At 40.3% G+C, this 20,084-nt stretch overlaps 1 protein-coding gene across 1 annotated transcript; it reads left to right on the forward strand.

Annotated features, from left to right (window-relative positions):
• The first annotated feature begins 11,727 nt into the window (after positions 1-11,727).
• LOC101972201 (Y-box-binding protein 3) lies at positions 11,728-13,376 on the forward strand. Its single transcript, XM_005342847.3, has one exon. The coding sequence runs from the start codon at positions 11,850-11,852 to the stop codon at positions 12,978-12,980; it is 1,131 nt and encodes a 376-aa protein (XP_005342904.2). The 5' UTR covers positions 11,728-11,849; the 3' UTR covers positions 12,981-13,376.
• Positions 13,377-20,084: the final 6,708 nt, after the last annotated feature.

The raw sequence follows: 20,084 nt of genomic DNA on the forward strand, positions 1-20,084 counted from the left end.
ACTACTCCACCATTAGAAGTATATGTGTATTCATCAAAATTTCAGATTATATACCTTTGTGTAATAACCTATATTGTTTTTATATACACACAGCAAAATATTGGGAAGACATTCCATTGTCCTGTATTTCTAAAGTCAATATTGTCAAATGGGTATAACACCCTAAATAAGCTGCAGATTTAATGTAATTCTCCTGAAAATGCCATTGTTATTCTTCAAAGAAGTAGAAAATAATCTAAACTTTATATGGAATTTTAAAAAATGCAAATAATTAACACCATCTTTAACATATCCAATATATCAGGAGGACTTTCTCTGACCTTGATACATTCTACAAAACTCCAGCAATGAAAAACAACATGGTACTGGTATAAGTGCAGAAAGATAGTTCAATATAAAATAAGAGAAGTCTTAGAAGTAAATCCATTAACCTACAGTCAAAATACACATTGGATAAATTATAGTATCTTCAATAAAGGGTGGTAGGAAAATTGGATGTCCATATACAGAAAAATAATACTAGACCTCCCTCTCTCTGTTACAAAAATAAACTCAAAATTAAAGACTGAAATATAAAGTCAGAAACTATGAGACCACTAGATAGAAATGTAGGCAGAAAGCATCATGATATTGGAATGAGTAAAGTTTTTATGGAGAAAACCCCAAAAGCAACGAAACAAAAAAATAGGCAAATGTGATTATACAAAATTAAAACATTTCTCTACAGCAAAGGAAACAATACACTTCAATGTCAATATTACCAATGCTCAAGGGAATGAAAAGACAAACTACAATAAGATATTACATTACCCCAGTAAGAACTGCTATTATGGAAAAAAATAAAGGTAAGAAGTGCTGCACGTGTGTAGAAAAAAGTGAAAGAAACAATAAACCTAAAAAAAAAAATGAGAGCATCACCAACAGAGTAGACATCTTAGAAGATAGGACATCAGACAACAAAGACAAAGTATTATCATCTTGAAAAGAACATAGACAGCACAGCAAAAATTGTAAGAAACCCAGAGCAGAACATTCAAGAAATATGAGATAGCATAAAAAGACCAAATTTAAGAGTTATTGGGACAGAGGAAGGTATAGAGCCCCAAAACAATGGAATGAGCAATATGTTCAATGAAATAATATAGAAAACTTTCCAGATATGAAGAATGAAATGGAAATCCAAATCCAAGAAGCCTACAGGACGCCGATGTGAAAAATCACAACAGATCCACAGCAAGACACATTATAATGAAAATTTCCATCATTACAGAATAAGGAGAGAATTTTAAAAGCCACAAGAGAAAGGAATCAGATTACATATAGGGGTAAGCCAATTAGGATAACAGCAGATTTTTCAACACAGATCTTAAAAGCTAAAAGGAAAATTCATTGCATGGAGTTCATTCTTTAAAAGAAGAAAAAGTCAACAAACAAATGACCTCACACTATATCTCAAAGCCCTAGAAAAAGAAGAAGAAATCAGCAGCAAAAACAGTAGAAGGCAAGAAATAATTAAAATCAGAGCTGAAATCAATGAAATTGAAACAAAAGAAACAATTGAAAAAGTAGACAAAACTAAAAGTTGGTTCTTTGAAAACATAAATAAAACTGACAGACCCTTAGCCATGCTAATGAAGAGAAGGAGAGAGAGAACTCAAATTATCAGCATACATAATGAAAAAAAGGCAATATCACAACAGACACTACAGAAATACAGAAGATAATTAGAAATTATTTTGAATCCTTATACTGTAATAAAAGAGAATACAGTTAAAGCATTGATAAATTCCTTAAGTCATATAATCTGCCCAGATTGAGTCAGGAAGATATACACAATTTAAACAGACCAATATCAAGTAAGGAAATAGAAGAAGCCATCAAAAGACTAACAACCAAGAAAAGCCCAGGACCAGATGCATACACAGCCGAGTTCTACAAGACCTTTAAAGAAGAACTAATACCAATACTCTTCAACTTCTTTCAGGAAATAGAACAAGAGGGAGTACTTCTAAACTCATCCTATGAGGCCAGTATCATCCTGATTTCAAAACCAGATGAAGACACTTCAACGAAAGAAAACTTCAGACCAATATCTCTAATGAACATCAATGCAAAAATCCTCAATAAAATTCTGGCAAATCAAATAAAAACATATCAAAAAGAAGAGGACCATGATCAAGTTGGATTCATCCCAGGGATGCAAGTTTGGTTCAACATATGGAAATCAATAAATGTAATTCATCACATCAATAGATTTAAAGATAAGAATCACATGATCATCTCGATAGACACAGAAAAAGTATTTGACAAATACAGCATCCGTTTATATTCACTATAAAAACTAGGGATAACAGGAACATATCTCAACATTGTAAAGGCTATCTATGCTAAGGCTCAGGCCAACATCATTCTAAATGGAGAAAAATTGAAGGCATTCCCTCTAAAAGCTGGAACAAGACAGGGATGCCCTCTCTCAACACTTCCATTCACCATAGTTCTTGAAACACTGTCCAAAGCAATTAGAAAGACAAAAGAAATTAAAGGAATAAGTATAGGGAAAGAAGAACTTAAACTAGCATTATTTGCTGACAATATGACTCTATACCTAGAAGACCCAAAAAAATTCCACCAGAAATCTTCTATAACTAGTAAATGAATTCAGCAAAGTAGCAGGATATAAAATCAACACCCCAAAATAAAAGGCATTTCTGTATATCAGTGACAAATCCTATGAGAAGGAAATGAGGAAAACTACCCCATTCACAATATCCTCAAAAGACAGTAAGATACTTGGAAGTCAACTTAACAAAAGAGGTGAAAGATCTATACAATGAAAACTACAGAACCCTACAGAGAGAAATCAAAGAAGACCTTAGAAGACGGAAAGATCTACCTTGCTCATGGATAGGCAGAATTAGTATTATCAATATGACCATTCTACCAAAAGCACTACACAGGTTTAATGCAATTCCAATAAAAATGCCAATGGCATTCCTCATAGAAATAGAAAAAGAAATCATGAAATTCATCTGGAAAAATAAGAGACCCAGAATAGCTAAAGCAATTCTAAGCAGGAAGAGTGAAGCAGGTGGTATCACTATACCAGACCTTAAACAATACTACAGAGCAATAGTAACAAAAACAGCATGGTATTGGCACCAAAATAGGCCAGTAGACCAATGAGACAGAAGAGAGGACACAGAGACTGACGTAAAAAAAAAACTACAATTATCTTATATTAGACAAAGATGCCAAAAACGTACATTGGAGAAAAGATGAATCTTCAACAAATGGTGCTGGAAAAAGTGGAAATCCATATGCCACAAAATGAAATTGAACCCCTATCTCTCACTATGCACAAAACTTAACTCAAAATGGATCAAGGACCAAGAATTAAACCAGAGACTTTGAGTCTAATAAAAGAAAAAGTGGGCCCTAATCTTCATCATGTGGGGTTAGGCCACAACTTCCTTAAGAAGACTCCTATAGCACAAGAAAAAAAAACAAGAATCAATAACTGGGATGGACTCAAACTGAAAATATTTTTTCTCAGCAAGAGAAACAATCTATAAGGTGAACAGAGAGCCTACATCCTGGAAGCAAATTTTTGCCCCTCACACATCAGATAGAGCACTAATCTCTAGGGTATATAAAGAACTCAAGAACCTAAGTACCAAAAAAACTAAAAGCAAAACATATAAACAACAACAGCAACAAAAAACAAATAACTCAATCAGTAAATGGGCCAAGGACCTGAACAGACAATTCTCAGGAGGATATAAAAATCAATCAACAAATATATGAAAATGCAAATTAAAACTACTCTACGATATCATCTCACTCCAGTCAGAATGGCAGCTCTTGTGAAGACAAACAACAACAAGTGTTGGCGGGGATGTGGAGAAAAGATACACTGCTGGTGGGACTGCAAATGGGTGCAGCCAATTTGGAAAGCTTTATGGAGATTCCTTGGAAATCTGTGAATGGAACCACCATTTGACCCAGCTATTCCTCTTCTTGGTCTATACCCAAAGGACTTAAAAAGAGCACACTACAGAGACACAGCCACATCAATGTTTATAGCAGCAGGATTCACAATAGTTAAACTGTGGAGCCAACCTAGATGCCCTTCAGTGGATGAATGGATTAAAAAATGTGACATTAATACAATTTGGAATATTACTCAGCATTAAGAAAGAACAAAATCATGGCATTTGCAGGTAAATGGATTGCATTGGAGAAAATAATGCTAAGTGAAGTCAGGCAATCCCCCCAAAACAAATGCTGAATGTTTACTCTGATATAAGGGGGGTGACTCTTAGTGGGGTAGGGAGGAAGAGCATGAGAGGATTAGACTAATTCTTGATAGGGAAGAGGGGTGAGAGGGAAAGGGAGGGGGAAGAGTATTAATAATGATGGTGTAATGTGATGGTCATCATTATAAAAAAGTACACATATGAAGAATTGAATTGGGTGTCAACATACCTTATATACAAACAGAGATATGAAAAATTGTGGTATATATGTGTATTAAGAATTGTAATGAAAAAAGTACATGTATAATGGCATAAATTGACATAAACATACTTCATATACAGAGGTAAAAAAATTGTTCTCTATATGCGTATTAAGGATTGTACTGCATTCCACTGTTGCTGTGTATTTAAAAAAATAATAAAATCAATAAAAAATAAAATAAAATAAAATCCAATTCTTATGTAATATGGTATAAAGTAAATGTGAATCATGTCACAAGGTAAAATGTCAAGAGAGGGAAGAAAGCTAATTTGCTGTTCTGTACCGAAATACACTTATGTAAGAGACTTCATGACAAATACAGTCCTTTCTAGAACTGCACAAGTGGTCATTGCTGGAGTATATAACTATGTACTTCACACTCCCTTTGTCTTTAGTGAGTATTTTAGCTGGCCATGCTAATTTATGCATTAGGGTGCCCCAAGCCTTCATTCCTGAGGGCTCCAGGCCATTGTAAGTCTAGCCTGAATTGGGTTGTTGTAATTTCCCATTGACTTTCATCAAAGAGTGTGGTATTACTAATGGGCACCCAAGGCCCCTCGTGTATCCTACACATACACTGTGATACTGTTACTGATCTCTTGAGTTCCCCCGCCAGTGGTCTAGTTAAATGCCCCCAATCATCACAGTCACCCATTTCTCTGGATGTTGATTCCAGGTGGCAGTCTTAACTTTTAGGTCATGGAATCATTGGTGGGCCCTTTGTTTGTAAAAAAGTTCATCATTCTGAGACCAATAACTCTATGCCAACCAAGAATAAGGACTTCAGTCAGAAAACAACAAATAAATATTGTTAGAGGGCAACTCAGGACAATAGTGGCCTGCAGCCCCTCCCATTCGAACACTCTGATTCTCCAACTATGACTTCTGGTTATGAGAGAAATAGTGTCACACTAAATTAGAGCCCCCGGCCACTGAATTATATTTACACACAGACACTTTGAGGACCTTGCCACAGGCCTGCAAAATTTTGCCAACTAATGGATGCTGCAACCGAGTCTTCAAAAGGTCATTTTACAGTTTGAACAAGCCAGCTGATTCAGGATAGTGGAGGCCACGCCAAGATGAGTGGAATCCAAAAGCATGGACCTATTGTGAAACATATTTTTCCATGAAGCAAGGCATTTGATCAGAAGTAATTCTACATGATGTGCTAAGATGGTGCATAAAAGCAGGAGGCATCACAATCCCAGACCTTAATTTATACTGCAGATCTACAGTGACCAAACCAGCATGGTATTAACACCAAAACAGAGAAGAACACCAAGGGAACAGAATAGAAGACAGAGAGACAAACTGGCAAAACTACGGCTACCTCATATTTGATAAAGGTGTGAAAAACATACATTGGAGAAAAGATAGGCTTGTCAACAAGTGGTGATGGGAAAACTGGAAATCCATATGTGGTAGAATGCAATTTAACCCCCATCTCTCCTCTCCCCCTGCACAAAACTCAAAGTGGATCAAAGACCTAGAATTTAGACTCGAAAACCTACACATACTACAAGAAAATGTAGTCTCCATACTCTAACCTATCGACTCAGGAACGACCTTCCTTAACAAGACTCCAGAAGCACAATAAATAAAATCAAGAATCAATAAATAGGTGGCATCACAGGAAAATGCTTCTTCACAGCAAAGAAAACAATCAAGTTTGTGAAGAGAGAGCCTACTGAATGGAAGAAAATATTTGCCACCTGCAAATCAGATAAAATGTTAATTTATGTGACTCAGCACAAAAATAAATGAAATAAAATAAACCAATTAATAATGGGCAACAGAACTGAACAGACACTTTTCAAAGGAAAAAATAGTCAGGAAATATATGTCAAAAAAAAGCACAACATCTCCAGCATTCAGAGAAATAAAAATTAAAAATGTGCTGAGATTCTCTCTGATTCTAGTCAGAATGGCAGTTATCAAGAATACAAGTAATATAAAATGTTGCTGAGGATGTAGCAAAAAGGGTACACTGAAACACTGCTGGTGGTACTCCAGATTGGCGAAACCCCTCTGGAAAGCAATATGGAGATTCCTCAAAAAAATAGGAATGAAACCAACATTTGGCCTAACAATCCCCTCTCCTTGTTTTATACAAAAAAGTATTTTAAATCAGCATATGACAGTGATGCAGCCACAACGATATTTATAGTAGCACCGTTTACAATAGCCAAGCTATGGAACCAACCTAGCTGCCCATCAACAGATGGATGCAAATCGATATTGTGGTATATATAAACAATGGAATATTACTCAATCGTAAAGAAGAGTGCATTTATGACCTATTCAAGTAAATGGATGTACCTGGGAACCGTCATGCTAAGTGAAATAAGCCAGTCCCCCAAAACCAAAGGTCCGGTGTTTGTGCTGATGTGTGGAAGCTAACCCAGTATAAGAGGGGAGAAGGGAAGAAGAGACATTCAATATATTAGACGAAGGGACATGAAGGTAAGGGAGGGAGAGAGGAAAAGGAAAGAGAGTGGAATAAATACAAAAATAATTTTCCTAAGCACTTACGCGAATAATGGGGCATAGTGAATCCCACCATCATGTGCATACAAAAGAACTGGATCCTAAAAATAATAAGACATATTTCATGCTTGTGAAATTTTATCAAAATGAATTCTACTGTCATGTAAAACTATAAAGAACTAATAAATAAATGGTGCCTAAGACATTGCGTATTGACAAGAATGCCAATGTTGACAAAAAAGCACTTTGTACAGAGAAGGCAAATTCACATTCAGAGTGAGGGTCTATTATAATAAGAACAAGGCACCTCCCTTCTTCCCTGGAATCTATGGCAGTGGTTCATGTAAGCAACCTGCAGCCAGGTAGTTTGAATGACCATCATGGGGACTCGCTTTGTCTATCATATTGGCCACTCAGTGTCTGTTTCTGCAGCTCACTAGGCACTCAGAAACCTTTCGGAGAACTTGTGCTTAAGATTCCATTCTCTGGAACTATTCCTGGTGCCAAAATCTTATTATGCATTGTTGTCCAGAGACACAGAGACCATGAGTATATATCTCTGCATTTCAAAGAGTTGGCACACACCATTATGCAAGGTGCTGACTCCAAAATCTGCAGGCATGTGTAAGGTGGCAGGGCAGCCTAGAGTTCCAAGGAGTAACCGCTGCTTCATTTCCAGACTTATGAAGTATATCTCCTGAAGAATTCCCTCTTGCTTCTTGTGTATGGTCCAGGTTTTAGTCTCTCCAAGCCTTCCAGTCATAGAAGAGTCCCATTTACATTGTGGAGAACAATATGCTTTACTCACTGACCACGGTTCACAGTTATTTTCATCCCAAAGCACCGTCAGAGAAAAATCCACAAGAATGTTTGCCCGTGCATCCGCACTGCAGCCCGGATGAGTTGACTCATACAGTTTTTCAAGACTTGTGGTTTATATGATATATTTTTCACATAATGTCTTCTACATAATTGCTATCTACATCCTATGAAGTCATATTGTCATGTCCCTTTTATACATGAGAAGTCTACATTAAGAGAGGTGAGGTGATGTGCTCAATGTTGAGCAACCATCATTTTGCTGGCTGGCCCAGGAGTAAAACTCAAGCCTTCTGATCTGACACTATTGACTCCATCAAATCTTTAAAATTTCAGCGGAGAGTGCCCTGAATATTGGAATTACAACTATGCCTGAACCACTTACATTCAAAGTATCCAGAGTAGCACTGCCTTTTCTGATGTATAATTTGTAAGGTGTCGGGGTGGGGATGGGGGATGTGAGCGTTTTTGTACAGTTTTCTAGATTGCTCTTCCACTCGCATTCTATTTCATTTCCATTACCTTCGATAGCTAACACAACTTAAGGGACACTGGGATCGATCATACAGCTCTAGAAGGAGCAAGATGAATTGCATTGATCTCCCATCACGTGGGAGCCACCTGAGAACCAGTCAGAAGAAGGGATTTGGACATTCCTTGTACTCACAAGGCTGACAGATTTTACTCCTTACATTAGATAATGCTGTCACCTTTTATGAAGGCCTGAATGGAATCTGATGCCTCAGAGTCGGCACTGTTTTGCGACTGAAGCTACAAGTGAGGGTTTCATTTTTAAATGAGAAGCCCATGGATCCGATGGTATACTTGATGTTGGTTGACCTCTGTTTCATTGATGACTCTTGGCTGATGACAACAAAACTGTGTGCTTCAATGGATGCGTCGATGAAAGTACAAAGGGAAACAACAGGGACAGAGAGAAGCTGATGGTTAAAATAAAAAAGACAATGCAGTGGCCTTTGAATATTTTACCTGGAACTAGTAATTCGTATTGTATTGATGCTATTTTTTCCACAAAGCCTTTCTTTGTGCATAGAATAAAAGCACCAGGAAAGTTTAATAGCCCTCCTTGATGACTCAGAAGCATTTTCTGTATATTTCTTAGAGCAATTCAGTAGAACATATTCAGTCCAACTTGTTGGATCTAGTGAGCCTAGCAGTATGTGAGGAACTTAAGGAAGACGAGATTAGGATGTAGTCATTCCCAGTGAACTAACAAGGCATAGGTTTCATTCACCGGCATGTGTTCATGGTGCTCTTTCATCCATCAAGCAGTGTTCCAGGCATCAGGGTTCTCAGAGAGGAGACAGGGGGAAGAAACTTAAAGTGTTTTCTCCTTTTTGAGTCTTGGTGAGCTTAGAACCCAGTTGGGACTAAGAGTGAAATGCAGCTTTACACATAGGGATGTGGTAGAGGAAAATCAGAAAGTCATTTGACACTGATCCATAAGTGCACCTAGGCTTGAAGGAGATCAAGGTGTACTGGTGCGCATGGAAAGGGGGTGGCAAGGGATTCCAAAAGTAGAAATAGATGGGTTGGTGGGATTTATGCAGAGAGTTGGAAGAAGAATGAGGGAAAAGGAACACAGCAGAGAAATGTCCACGAGTGTGGCATATGTGGAAAGGACAAAGGGGACAAGAAAGAAAGACCCATTGGTGACATCACAGGAACGAATTTCATGAGATGCTGGAGGATACAGTGAACTGGGAGACAGAGCAGACAGGGCCAAGGGATTCTGTTGTCTCTTCACTTATGGAGTGAATGGTCTCGGTTGGGCCACTCAGGTGCTTTGTGCCCTGGCTTAATTGTTGTCGCGTGAACATCTGTTGAACTCTCGTGCATGTTATAAAATCCTCGAGAGATGATGCGTGAAGAAATATATTTTAAACAGTAAATTCCAAACCCAAACCTCTACCTTCCTTTTTTTTTTTTTTTTTTTTTTTATCACACCACCATGGTGAAGAAAAATTTCCTCAATCTACAGCAGGTTTTTTCTTTTGTGTCAACTCCAGGCAGAAGGTCACCATGTGGCAGGACAGAGGGTGCTGATTAATTGATATGAGGGTGACTGACGTTTGCCTCATCGTTGAGGGGACTCGGCTGGTCATTCCTGCAAGTGGTGGACCTTGGCAGGAATGTTGGGATGTATGGGATCATGGCTTCTGTGAAAGAGGTTCCTGACCTCTGACATCATAAGAGACAGGTGATAAAACTGTTCATGAAGACCAAAGGGTTACTGTTGAAGTAGACCTGGACCTGGAGTGAAACCTGAGATGAGATTTTGGGGTTCACACTATAATAAACATCTGAGCTTATGCAAGCAATTTCCTGTCTTAGGGTCACCTCCTAAATTGAACTGAAATGGCACCTGTTGCACCAGCTTGTAGAGAGGGTTAGATCATATGCACAACACATGAGGGGATCATGTAAATGCTAAAGTGATAGGACAAGTTGTTTTTATTTTTCTTCTTGTTAAAATAATCCTGGGTTATTTGGCCAGCTACTATGTTAGTGTGCCCTGTCATCACGTGAAAAAAAAAAGAAAACCGGTCATATTTCAGAGATCTAGCTGTGCTCTAGCACACTATCAGCTCAGCAGTGAGGCTGGTTTCTGAAGGTGTTTGTCTAAAAAATAAACCCGAATTTCAACTTAGAAGATCACAGAATCAATGGGCTGTTAAAAAATAAGGTTCAGATCTGCAGTCAGGCATAAGTGAAAATGACCTCAGTGGTTTTTTTCCCTCTACTTTGTCATTGACTTTACATATCCAAGATACATGTTGTCATGTTAGCGGCTGTTGCACATTCATGTGTGTTGTAAAACCTTTAAGATAGGTAGTGTGAATGAATGTGTTTTGAACAGTAAAATTGAAACCAAGATCCCTTTCTTCCATTTTTCATTACACCACCATGGTAAAAAAACAAAAAAACAAACAAACAAAAAAAAAAACATGCTCCCCACATGCTCCTCAATCTGTGACAGGGTTTGTTTTCTTTCTGGCTGTGGGCAGAAGCACAGGGCCCAATAGAGTTTTCAGAATAATCCAGGTACAAAAGTGTTTCCTCTCAGCTTTGCAACCTAAAGCTAGTCTGAGGTATTCTTTGCCTGGGGGAGTTTATTGTTCTCTCAGTACAAGAATGCAATCCCTGTCAGGCTTTCACTGTTCCTCTGAAGGAAACACAGAAGCGCGCACGTGCGCGCACACACACGTGGGTCTTTTCACTCTCTCTCTGGGTCTTAATGTCATGCCTTTGTCATTATGTCTCAAGTTACATAAAATTCCTCACTCAGGTGGTTGAGGACAAAAGGGGTTGGAAGAAGACAAGGGTTTTGTGGAGATCTTTAGAGAGGGCCCTCACGAGACTCAATTTCCTCGACGGTGCCTGAGAGATGGATGTTGGGTCATTTCTTCACATCTGCTCAGGGAAGCAAGAGGACCTTCAAAGAGACCTCAGCCTGGAGAATCAAGTCTTTTGCACCTCCAAGAGGGATTTATTTTTTATTATTTTTTATTTATTTATTTATTTTTTTTATTTTTAATTGGTTGTTCACAACATTACAAAGCTCTTGACATATCATATTTCATACGTTAGATTGAAGTGGGTTATGAACTCCCAATTTTACCCCAAATGCAGATTGCAGAATCACGGCGGTTACACATCCACAATTTTACATAATGCCCTATTAGTAATTGTTGTATTCTGGGATTTAGCTGTGCTTTGTCTTGGGGCTGGGAGCAAGGGGAGGAGTACATCTGCCCCTCCCCCACCAGCTGGAGCTCCTAGTATTCCGCCATTGAGACGTCATCAGCAGCCACTGTTTGGTCTACTTCTTGTTTCCCTGGGAGACACGTTGTCGGGCCTCTCCAATAGCCTCAGGGTGAAGCCAGAGAGTCCTTTCCCTTGGCCAGCCCTCGCCTCAGGAAGGCACCCCTTCCCTTAGCTCCCAAGGGCCCAATTTCCCCCCAGACACTCTCTTGAGGAAAGAGAGCAAAGACGGCCTCATGAATGAAGCTGGAGAGGGCACCTCCACAGAGATGGCCGCTTCAATCTCTCCCCAAGCCGCACAGAAACAACTCATGTCACTGGGAAGCGGAGATCCTCCAGGGGCCCTAGTCACCGGCACCCTCAGCGGGGACCCGATCACTAAGGCCGCTGTGGCAGGGGGCACCAAGGGAAAGGCTCCCAAGAAGGTCATCGCCAAGAGGGTGCGAGGCTCAGTCAAGTGGTTTAATGTGAAGAATGGGTATGGCTTCATCAGCAGGCATGATACTCAGGAAGATGTGTTTGTTCACCAAACTGCTATCACCCGGAACAATCCTCACAAGTATCAACGCAGCGTGGGCGATGGAGAGACGGTTGAGTTCGATGTAGTGCAAGGTGAGCGGGGCACCGAGGCCGCTAACGTTACTGGACCCGCAGGTGCTCCAGTGGAGGGCAGCCGCTATGCGGCTAACCGTCCCCGCTTCCGCCCAGGCTGCTACATTAATCACCGTGAGCCACCACCGGGAAGATCCCGGGATGCCAAGGACCATCTGGATGAAGGCGAGGATGGCTGCGCGGGCTTCACCGCATGCTTCACAGTAGCCCAGGCCCCGCGGCGCTACCTTCCCAGTCGACCTCAAGATCAATCATTGTGGCGCTTCCCGCCCTTCCGCAGGCCGCAGGTCCTGGCCCTCCGTCCATCGCTCCTCCCTCATCCCCACGGCCCGTGGGCCTCTCACCTGGCCTGGTCAGTACCAGCCTCAAAGCCTGAGGTCACACCGAGGAGGGGGCTGGGCCCCAGCTACTTGCTGAGTCGACCCAGGGGCAGAGGAATGCCTCAGGGGCCAGGAACCTCACCGGTCATCTCTGAGGACCTGGAGGCAGAAAATAAGGAAAGCAGGCGCAAAGCAGGTGGCCCTCAGCAGAGGCCACCACCACGCTATGGATCCCGGCGTCCCAACAACCCGATCCGTCATCCCCAGAAGGCACACGGCACTGAGGGCCAAGACCTTCAGGAGAAAGAGGGTAAGAACCCTGGGATGGGCCCAGCTGAAACTCCTGTTTGTGCTATTGTGGATAAGAAGAGCAGCGTTGCCGAGAAGGAGGACCCTGACGTCCCAGACGCCTCCTCTGCAGCCCAGGCCGAGTAGCGGCTTGGATCTCTCTCCAGGGACTACCTGGCCTGTGCTGCAGGTGAAGTCCCTTTGAGGAGATGATGATGCCCTTTGGTGTGACCTAGTCTCCAAAGGGCAGTTAAAAAAATAGACATTCAATATTGGACTCGCCATGAGAAAAATACATGACCCTTTACCCAAGATTTGAGGAGTAACCTACAAGATCTGTGTATTTCTAAATACCATCTTGGCAAGCATCTGCCTCCAAAGTTTCAGTATACATGCTAGCACCCAACTCTGAACATAAAATTTCTGATGACCAGGACCACAGTTAGTACTCTGAATTCCCTGTTGAGTTAGTTGAACTCTTTAGAAAATGGCTTTCATTTTAAATTGAACAGCATGAAAATAATTACAAAATATTGAAGACTATCTGACAAGTGGTCAATTTCTCAATAAATCATTTCATCCTGCTTTCAACTGTTATCAGTGTTGTCTGATTTTTCTTAAAGCAGGCCACCTCATTATTACATAGTTGTATGGAGAAGACTGTAATTTGTAATTTCCTTTTGGTTCTCTTGCAGAAACAATTTTAGCAAAAACAAAACAAAACAAAAAAACGTTTAACAGGGGCTGGGGTTTTGTGGCTCAGCGGTAGAAAGTTAGTTAGCCTCGCAAGGGCAAGGCCTTGGGTTTGATCCTTAGCACCACATAAAAATAAATTAAGTAATGAATGATGTTGTATCTAACCACAACTAAAAATAAATATAAAAAACCCTGAAAGAACAGGTTTACCATTATTAAATCATGAATTTTAAATTCATTTGGCATAGCTATTGAATTCCTCTGGATATTTTAAAATATTAGCACAGTGCAGGGAAAAGAAATCACTTGATCACTTATCATCATCATTTTCCTGCTCCTCCCATGCCCCACCATTTGAGCACTAAGTGTGAAACAAAACAGCTCTGTGATTAAAGGCAGTCCCAAGTACCCATACTTACGACTTTCAGACCACTCTTAGAAAAAGAAAAGAAGGCAAGTGAACAAAACAACAGTGCATGTCAAAAATGGGCCCTCAGGAAACAGATAATACTGACTTTTATTTTTCCTTTTAAGTGATTTTATCTCATACCATTTCAGTATCAAAAGTGGTCACAGCAGCAGTCATAGCTCTTACTGTGCCTAACATGCAGACCTGAAGAAAAACATCTAGTCCAGAGTCTCCATCTCTGCTTCCTGGTGGGGGGTTCATCCAGCTGGCTTTTTTAGTACCCTTGAGAGGCTTGAGCGGGTGAAGGTCAGAGCACCTTCAGAGGTAATAGAGACCTTCCAACTGGGAAATGGCACACCATTCCTGGCTTTCATTTCGACATGTGGTGGTGCTGGTGGGCAGCAGGCAGAGCCCAGGTTTGACATAGGGTAGGGGAAGGCTGTTAGTAAGTTTGAAAACAGCAACAACAAAACTATAAATTTTTATTTTTCAGGTGAATGACTTTGGAATATCAGTAGAAAAATCAAAATATGTGTGTTGTCTAGATGTTGAGGCAGTTTCCCACCACACTGCATTTTGGAGACTGAGTACTGAATCATTAATTGTGGGTAAATATCCTCAAGCCATTTGAGCACAAACTGTGAGATTACCCATTCAACAAATATCTGACCACTTCCTTGTGCCAGGATCTATGAACGTCACTGGTGGGGGTGGTTGCATCATGCTGAAGAAGATGACCCCTTCTCCCAAAGGTGTCTGCAGTTGAGCAGAAAGTGAGAGAAAACAGGAAGTGGTTGCTCAACGTTATGAGTATACTAGCAGAATTATCGGGGAACATGAAAGTTAATGCAGGCAACCCAAATATTGGCAGAGTTGTTCCACAATAAAGAAATCACCTTGGACAAAAGCTTAGCTACTCAGATGCCTGAATTTAAATTTACATCTAGTAATCATCACAAAATATTCAGGATTTTATACAACATCCCAGACTGAGCTCAGACTTTCCGTTTCACAAGTGACCATTCTGGGCACCTTGGGCTGGCTCCTCGAGCAGTATTTCACTGGACCTCTTGCTTGTTAATGGAAGGAGTTTCCCCTTTGTTGCTCTTCTCCGTTTGCCACAGGCCCCAACCCCTATCCTAGGAAGTGACCTATTATCTCAATTAAGGGTCAAGTTGTTGTTGCCAACTGTGGAACAGAGCCACCTAACTTTAAAAACACGGAGGTGGACCCCACGGTTTGGTCAAATAACAATACAGTGGGAAGAGCACAACTGCAACCCCTGTTGAAATCCATCTCAAGAATTCTTCCAAATTTTCTTACCAGCAATAGTGTCCCTGAAAACCTAAAGCTAGAAAGGGAGTTTAAAATGATGGAACTTTTGGTAGAATGCTTTAGCCCTTATCCTCCTCCTATATGTGGGATCCCATAGGGCCTCCATAAATTGAGGTGAGTTTAGCATCTTCATATAATCATTAATGCAATGGTTCCTCTAAACTCTGTGGTTCCAAATCCATATGCTCCCCCAACGCAGATCCCTGAGGCAGCTGCTTATCATAATGTCCTGAACTTAACGAATGCATTTTTTTTCTGCATTCTTCTGCATCCAAGGAACCAGCCACTATTTACCTATGAGATTTATATCTCTAAGGGTAGACAGGTAGCTTGGACAGTCCTTCCCCGAGGGATTCATTGAGAGCCCTCATCTGTTGGGAATATTGGTACAGGACCTCACGGGTTGTTAAACAGTGTTTAAACAAGTAAAACTGAATTATTTCAATATGTAGAAGGCCTTCTCTTATGTAGAACTTCAAAAATTTTATCCTTGAAGGAACTGGCTCTCTTCCCAATTTCCTGGCTAACGAGGGACATAAAGTATCCTAAAAGAAGGCTCAAATGTGCCTACCCCAGGTTACCTACTTGGGAATAATAGTGGAATGCGAAACTCAAAATTGTGGCCCAGAAAATATTCAACCCATACACTCATGTCCCTTTCGTCAGACAGTCAAACTCAGCACTTTTCAGGGAACTGGCTACTGTAGAATTTGGATCCCTGGATATGCTGAAAATGTACAACCCTATTATGAATGCTTTTAGGAAGCACGGGGACTTTCACAGGCCAATTATTAACTGGATTCCAGACGCAAGAAAAGACCTTCAATACATTACAACTATAACTTACCAGGCACCTGCTTTGAGTCTACCTACTCAGGAAATCTTTCAATTATATGCAACAGAAAATAAGGGAGTGGTGCTGAAAATAGTTACTCAATTGTTGGGGGGCACTCCTCAGTCTGTATGTTACCTAAGTAAAGATTTGGACAAAGTCACCAAGGGCTGGCCTTGAATGTATTAGAGCTGTGATTGCACAGGGACTCAGTCCCTGAGGCACACAAACTTACTCTGGGAGGGTGTCTGACTGTACTTACCTCCCACAACATAGCAAAAATCCTAATTTCTATAAGTAGTCTTTGGTTAATAGATTGCCATATACACAAACATCAGGACCTTTTGTTGGAAGGAACTGAAATTTCCTTAAAGACTTCTCAGATTCTCAATCCAACTTCTTTCTTATCCGAGGAAAGTGGGGGGGGGGAACCTCTCCACTCTTGTGAGAATATTTTATTGGAAATTTATGCTGCCAGATGTTATTTATCTGATCATGATATAGATAAGCCTGATCTTCCCTGTACACCAATGGGAATGCATCAGTGATTGATGGAATTGAGTGGTCAGGATACTCAGTGGTAACAGATTTTTAGGTTCTTGAATAAGAAACACTTTTCACCAATACCAGCACCACCTGATGAAACTATTTTTCCCACTTTATGTTTCTATATCCATACCTTGTTGCTCTGAAAAGAAATACCTAAGAAAATCACCTTACAGGTGGAAACCTTTTATGTTGGCTCTTTGTTCCAGAGTTTAAGTTTATGTTCGCTTGGCCCCATCTCTCTGGTCTATGGTAAGGCAGAACAGAATGGCAGATGGTTTGTGGTGGATCAAATTTGAAACCACAGTGCAGAGTGAGAGAAAGATTATGGCGCCTACCGAAAGGTAAACCCTTCTGGTACATGTTCCTCATGATCCACTTCCTCCAACTATATCCCAAATACCGAAGCCTTCATTACCTCCAAATGGCACCACCATTTTAGGACAAAATCTTTATAACTTTAGCATTTTGGGGGGTGGATTCCTGGCTCAAACTATAAAATTACACCCATGGACTCCAAAATCTTATCACACCTCACAGCATGCAATACTTTCAGTCCATTTCCAAGAGTTCCCATAGTTTTAAGAGGTCCAATATTGCTCAGAATTCCAAAGCAAAGTCTCCTCTGAGGATGAAGACAAAATTTATCTGAGAGTATCTGTAAAAGCAAACAAAGAAACAAACAAATTACATCCTTATCACTCACAATTACACAAAGTAAACATTACTATTCTTAAAGGGAGAAATAGATTACCAGAGAAGGATGGGACTAAAGCAAGCCTGAAGTCTGCCATAGTAAACATTAAATCCTGTAGCTTCATTTCTTCTACTTGGTGTGCATGTTGGAATGATGTAAGCTCCAATGGACATGAGAAGCCCCATGCTTTGGCCTTCCTGGTCGTAGCCCATGTGACCTGTCTCTTGGACTGTCTGTTCGTGCTTCCTGCATCTTCCCTTGACAGACACATTTCAGGTTTCTTCCACATTTAACTACCTGAGGGGTCTAGTCTGAAGCTTTGGATTCATTCTCACAGCTTCATACACAGTCGTCTTAGGGGCTGTCCTCAGGAAATCCAACTCTATCACATACTGCCTAACTTACCCTTTGAAATCTTGGTGGAGCTCTCCATGACATCACAACTCTTGTGTTCTTCTTGCTTACCCAACCAGCCAAGTCTGTAGCTGGTTTGGGAAGCAGCTGATCTCTTCTATTGGATCATAGCTGCAGCATATTTTGATGGCTTGAATGGGTGAGCATGGGAAAGAGAATGCTGGGTATCCAGTCCCCTAGGCAGTCTTGTGTAAGCAGGGTGCCTTGAGGTTCTGGAATCTTGTTATAATCCATCCATTTACCAGCAAAAGTCAAAAAGTCATTCTTGTGTGTGTGTGTGTGTGTGTGTGTGTGTGTGTGTGTGTGTGTACAGGCACATGTGTGTGTGTCTGCGTAAAATCCCATTGTGCAGCCACATCAATGTTTATAGCAACTGAATTCACATTAGTTAAGTTATACAACCATACTAGATGTTCTCTTCCTAAAGCAAAGTATTACAACCATTTTGAGCTTCAACAGGTAGGGTCTGGACAATTATTGACATCCCTTCAATGCATTTTTTTTTCTTTTATTCTGGTGTAAAGTAATTGACTTCTTTTTTTATGGCACCAGACTCTTCAGCAACCACACTCTTCTTGGTTGCAACATTTCTGGCTGAACTGCAAGTTGTTGAAATATTTCCACTCCAATTTTTCTCCCAATTCTCACTGTAGATATGGCTAAAACAGACTTCAAGGCCCATGCCAGATCTGGAAATCTGTTGCTGCTGTAAAGATTCCTCAGGCAGATAAACTAGATAAACATCACCACCTGTAAATAAACTCAGCTACGCTCCAAGGCCATGAACAAAATATACACAAGCTGGTTCCCAAATACAATGTGAATGCCATCTAGTCCAATTTCTAATAGAGTCCTCATTTCCATCTGAAACTTCATGAGCATGAACTTTACTGTCTGCATTCCTACCAGTGTTATGGTCTTCTGAACTCTCATCAGAATTTCCCATGAAATCTATGCTTACAACCCTCTAATGTTTCTCTCCCCTAGATCTCCAAATTTCTGGACTCAACCAATGAGACTATACCAAAGACTTGTGAAACACATCATAAGGTACAGTCACAGCAGTAATCCCACTCCTGATGTAAATCATATCTTCATCTCTGTGACAAAAAGTCTTATTTAAGCTGATGGTCTCAGAGGTTTCAGTTCATGTTTGCTTATCCCCATTACCATGGGCCTGTGGAGAGGCAGGGAGCATGTGGCTGAGCAGATCTGCTCTCCCTCCTCATGGAGGCTTGGAAACTTGGAAGCATAGAGAGACACAGAAGAAGGGCCAGCACAAGATATACCTCTGAGTACATAACTTCAGCCAATGAGAACCTACCTCCTAAGTTATTCAACTCCTGTTTACAGAACCATCAACCGAGAACAAACCTTTAACACATGAGTTTTTGGAAGGCATTCCAGATCCAAACAATAATGTTAAATATCATTCTAAGGTTCACTAGGTTTGACTCCACTATATGGCTCTTATATTCAGACATGGGAATGCATGTCTCCTAACATAAGGGTTCCATTTATTTTGGCTACAGAATTAGTAGTAGGGTTTATGGATCCTGAGGTACTGCTATTTTTACGTTTTTGAGAATTCTCTGTACAGGTTAAAGTAATGGCCATGGAGATTTTTATGCCCATCAACAGTCTGCAAGGGATTCCTGTTTTACACCTTCTCAAAGCAATTCTAACAGGAGTAAGATGATATCTCATTATTGTTTTAATTGCATTTCATGATGATTAATGATTTTTAAAAAATATTTCTTTATTTTTAGGTGGACACAATATCTTTTTTTTAAAATGTGGTGCTAAGAATCGAACCCAGTGCCTCACGCATGCTAGGTGAGCGTGCTACCACTTGAGCCACATCCTCAGCCCAATGATTAATGATTTTTTAAAATATTTTTTAATTGTCAATGTACTTTTATTTTGTTTAATTAGATGTGGTGCTGAGAATCGAACCCAGTGCCTCTCATATGCTAGGTAAGCGCTCTGCCACTGAGCCATAACCCCAGCCCCCCCAATTAGTGATATGAGTTTGTTTCCAATGTACTTGTCAAATTTTATCACTTCTTTTGAGAAAAAAATGTATTTAATTCTGTTATTTACTTTTAAATCAGTCTTTTAAAATATTTTTGTTAGTATTTTGTATTTAAACATGCTAGTGGACTTCATTTTGACATATTCATACATGCATGGAACATACTTTTCTCCATTTCAGTTCCCAGGACTTCCTCTTTCCCTTCTTTCATCCCTACCCCTGATCATGCCTTCTTCTACTACTTTAATTTATATTGTTTCAGTTTCTTATATGTACTGCCAATGCCA

The sequence above is a fragment of the Ictidomys tridecemlineatus genome, chromosome X (assembly GCF_052094955.1).
Source record: "Ictidomys tridecemlineatus isolate mIctTri1 chromosome X, mIctTri1.hap1, whole genome shotgun sequence".
NCBI lineage: Eukaryota > Metazoa > Chordata > Mammalia > Rodentia > Sciuridae > Ictidomys > Ictidomys tridecemlineatus.

Coding starts and splice junctions, on each gene's coding strand:
- LOC101972201 (XM_005342847.3), top strand. CDS start 11,850: ATGAATGAAGCTGGAGAGGGCACCTCCACAGAGATGGCCGCTTCAATC.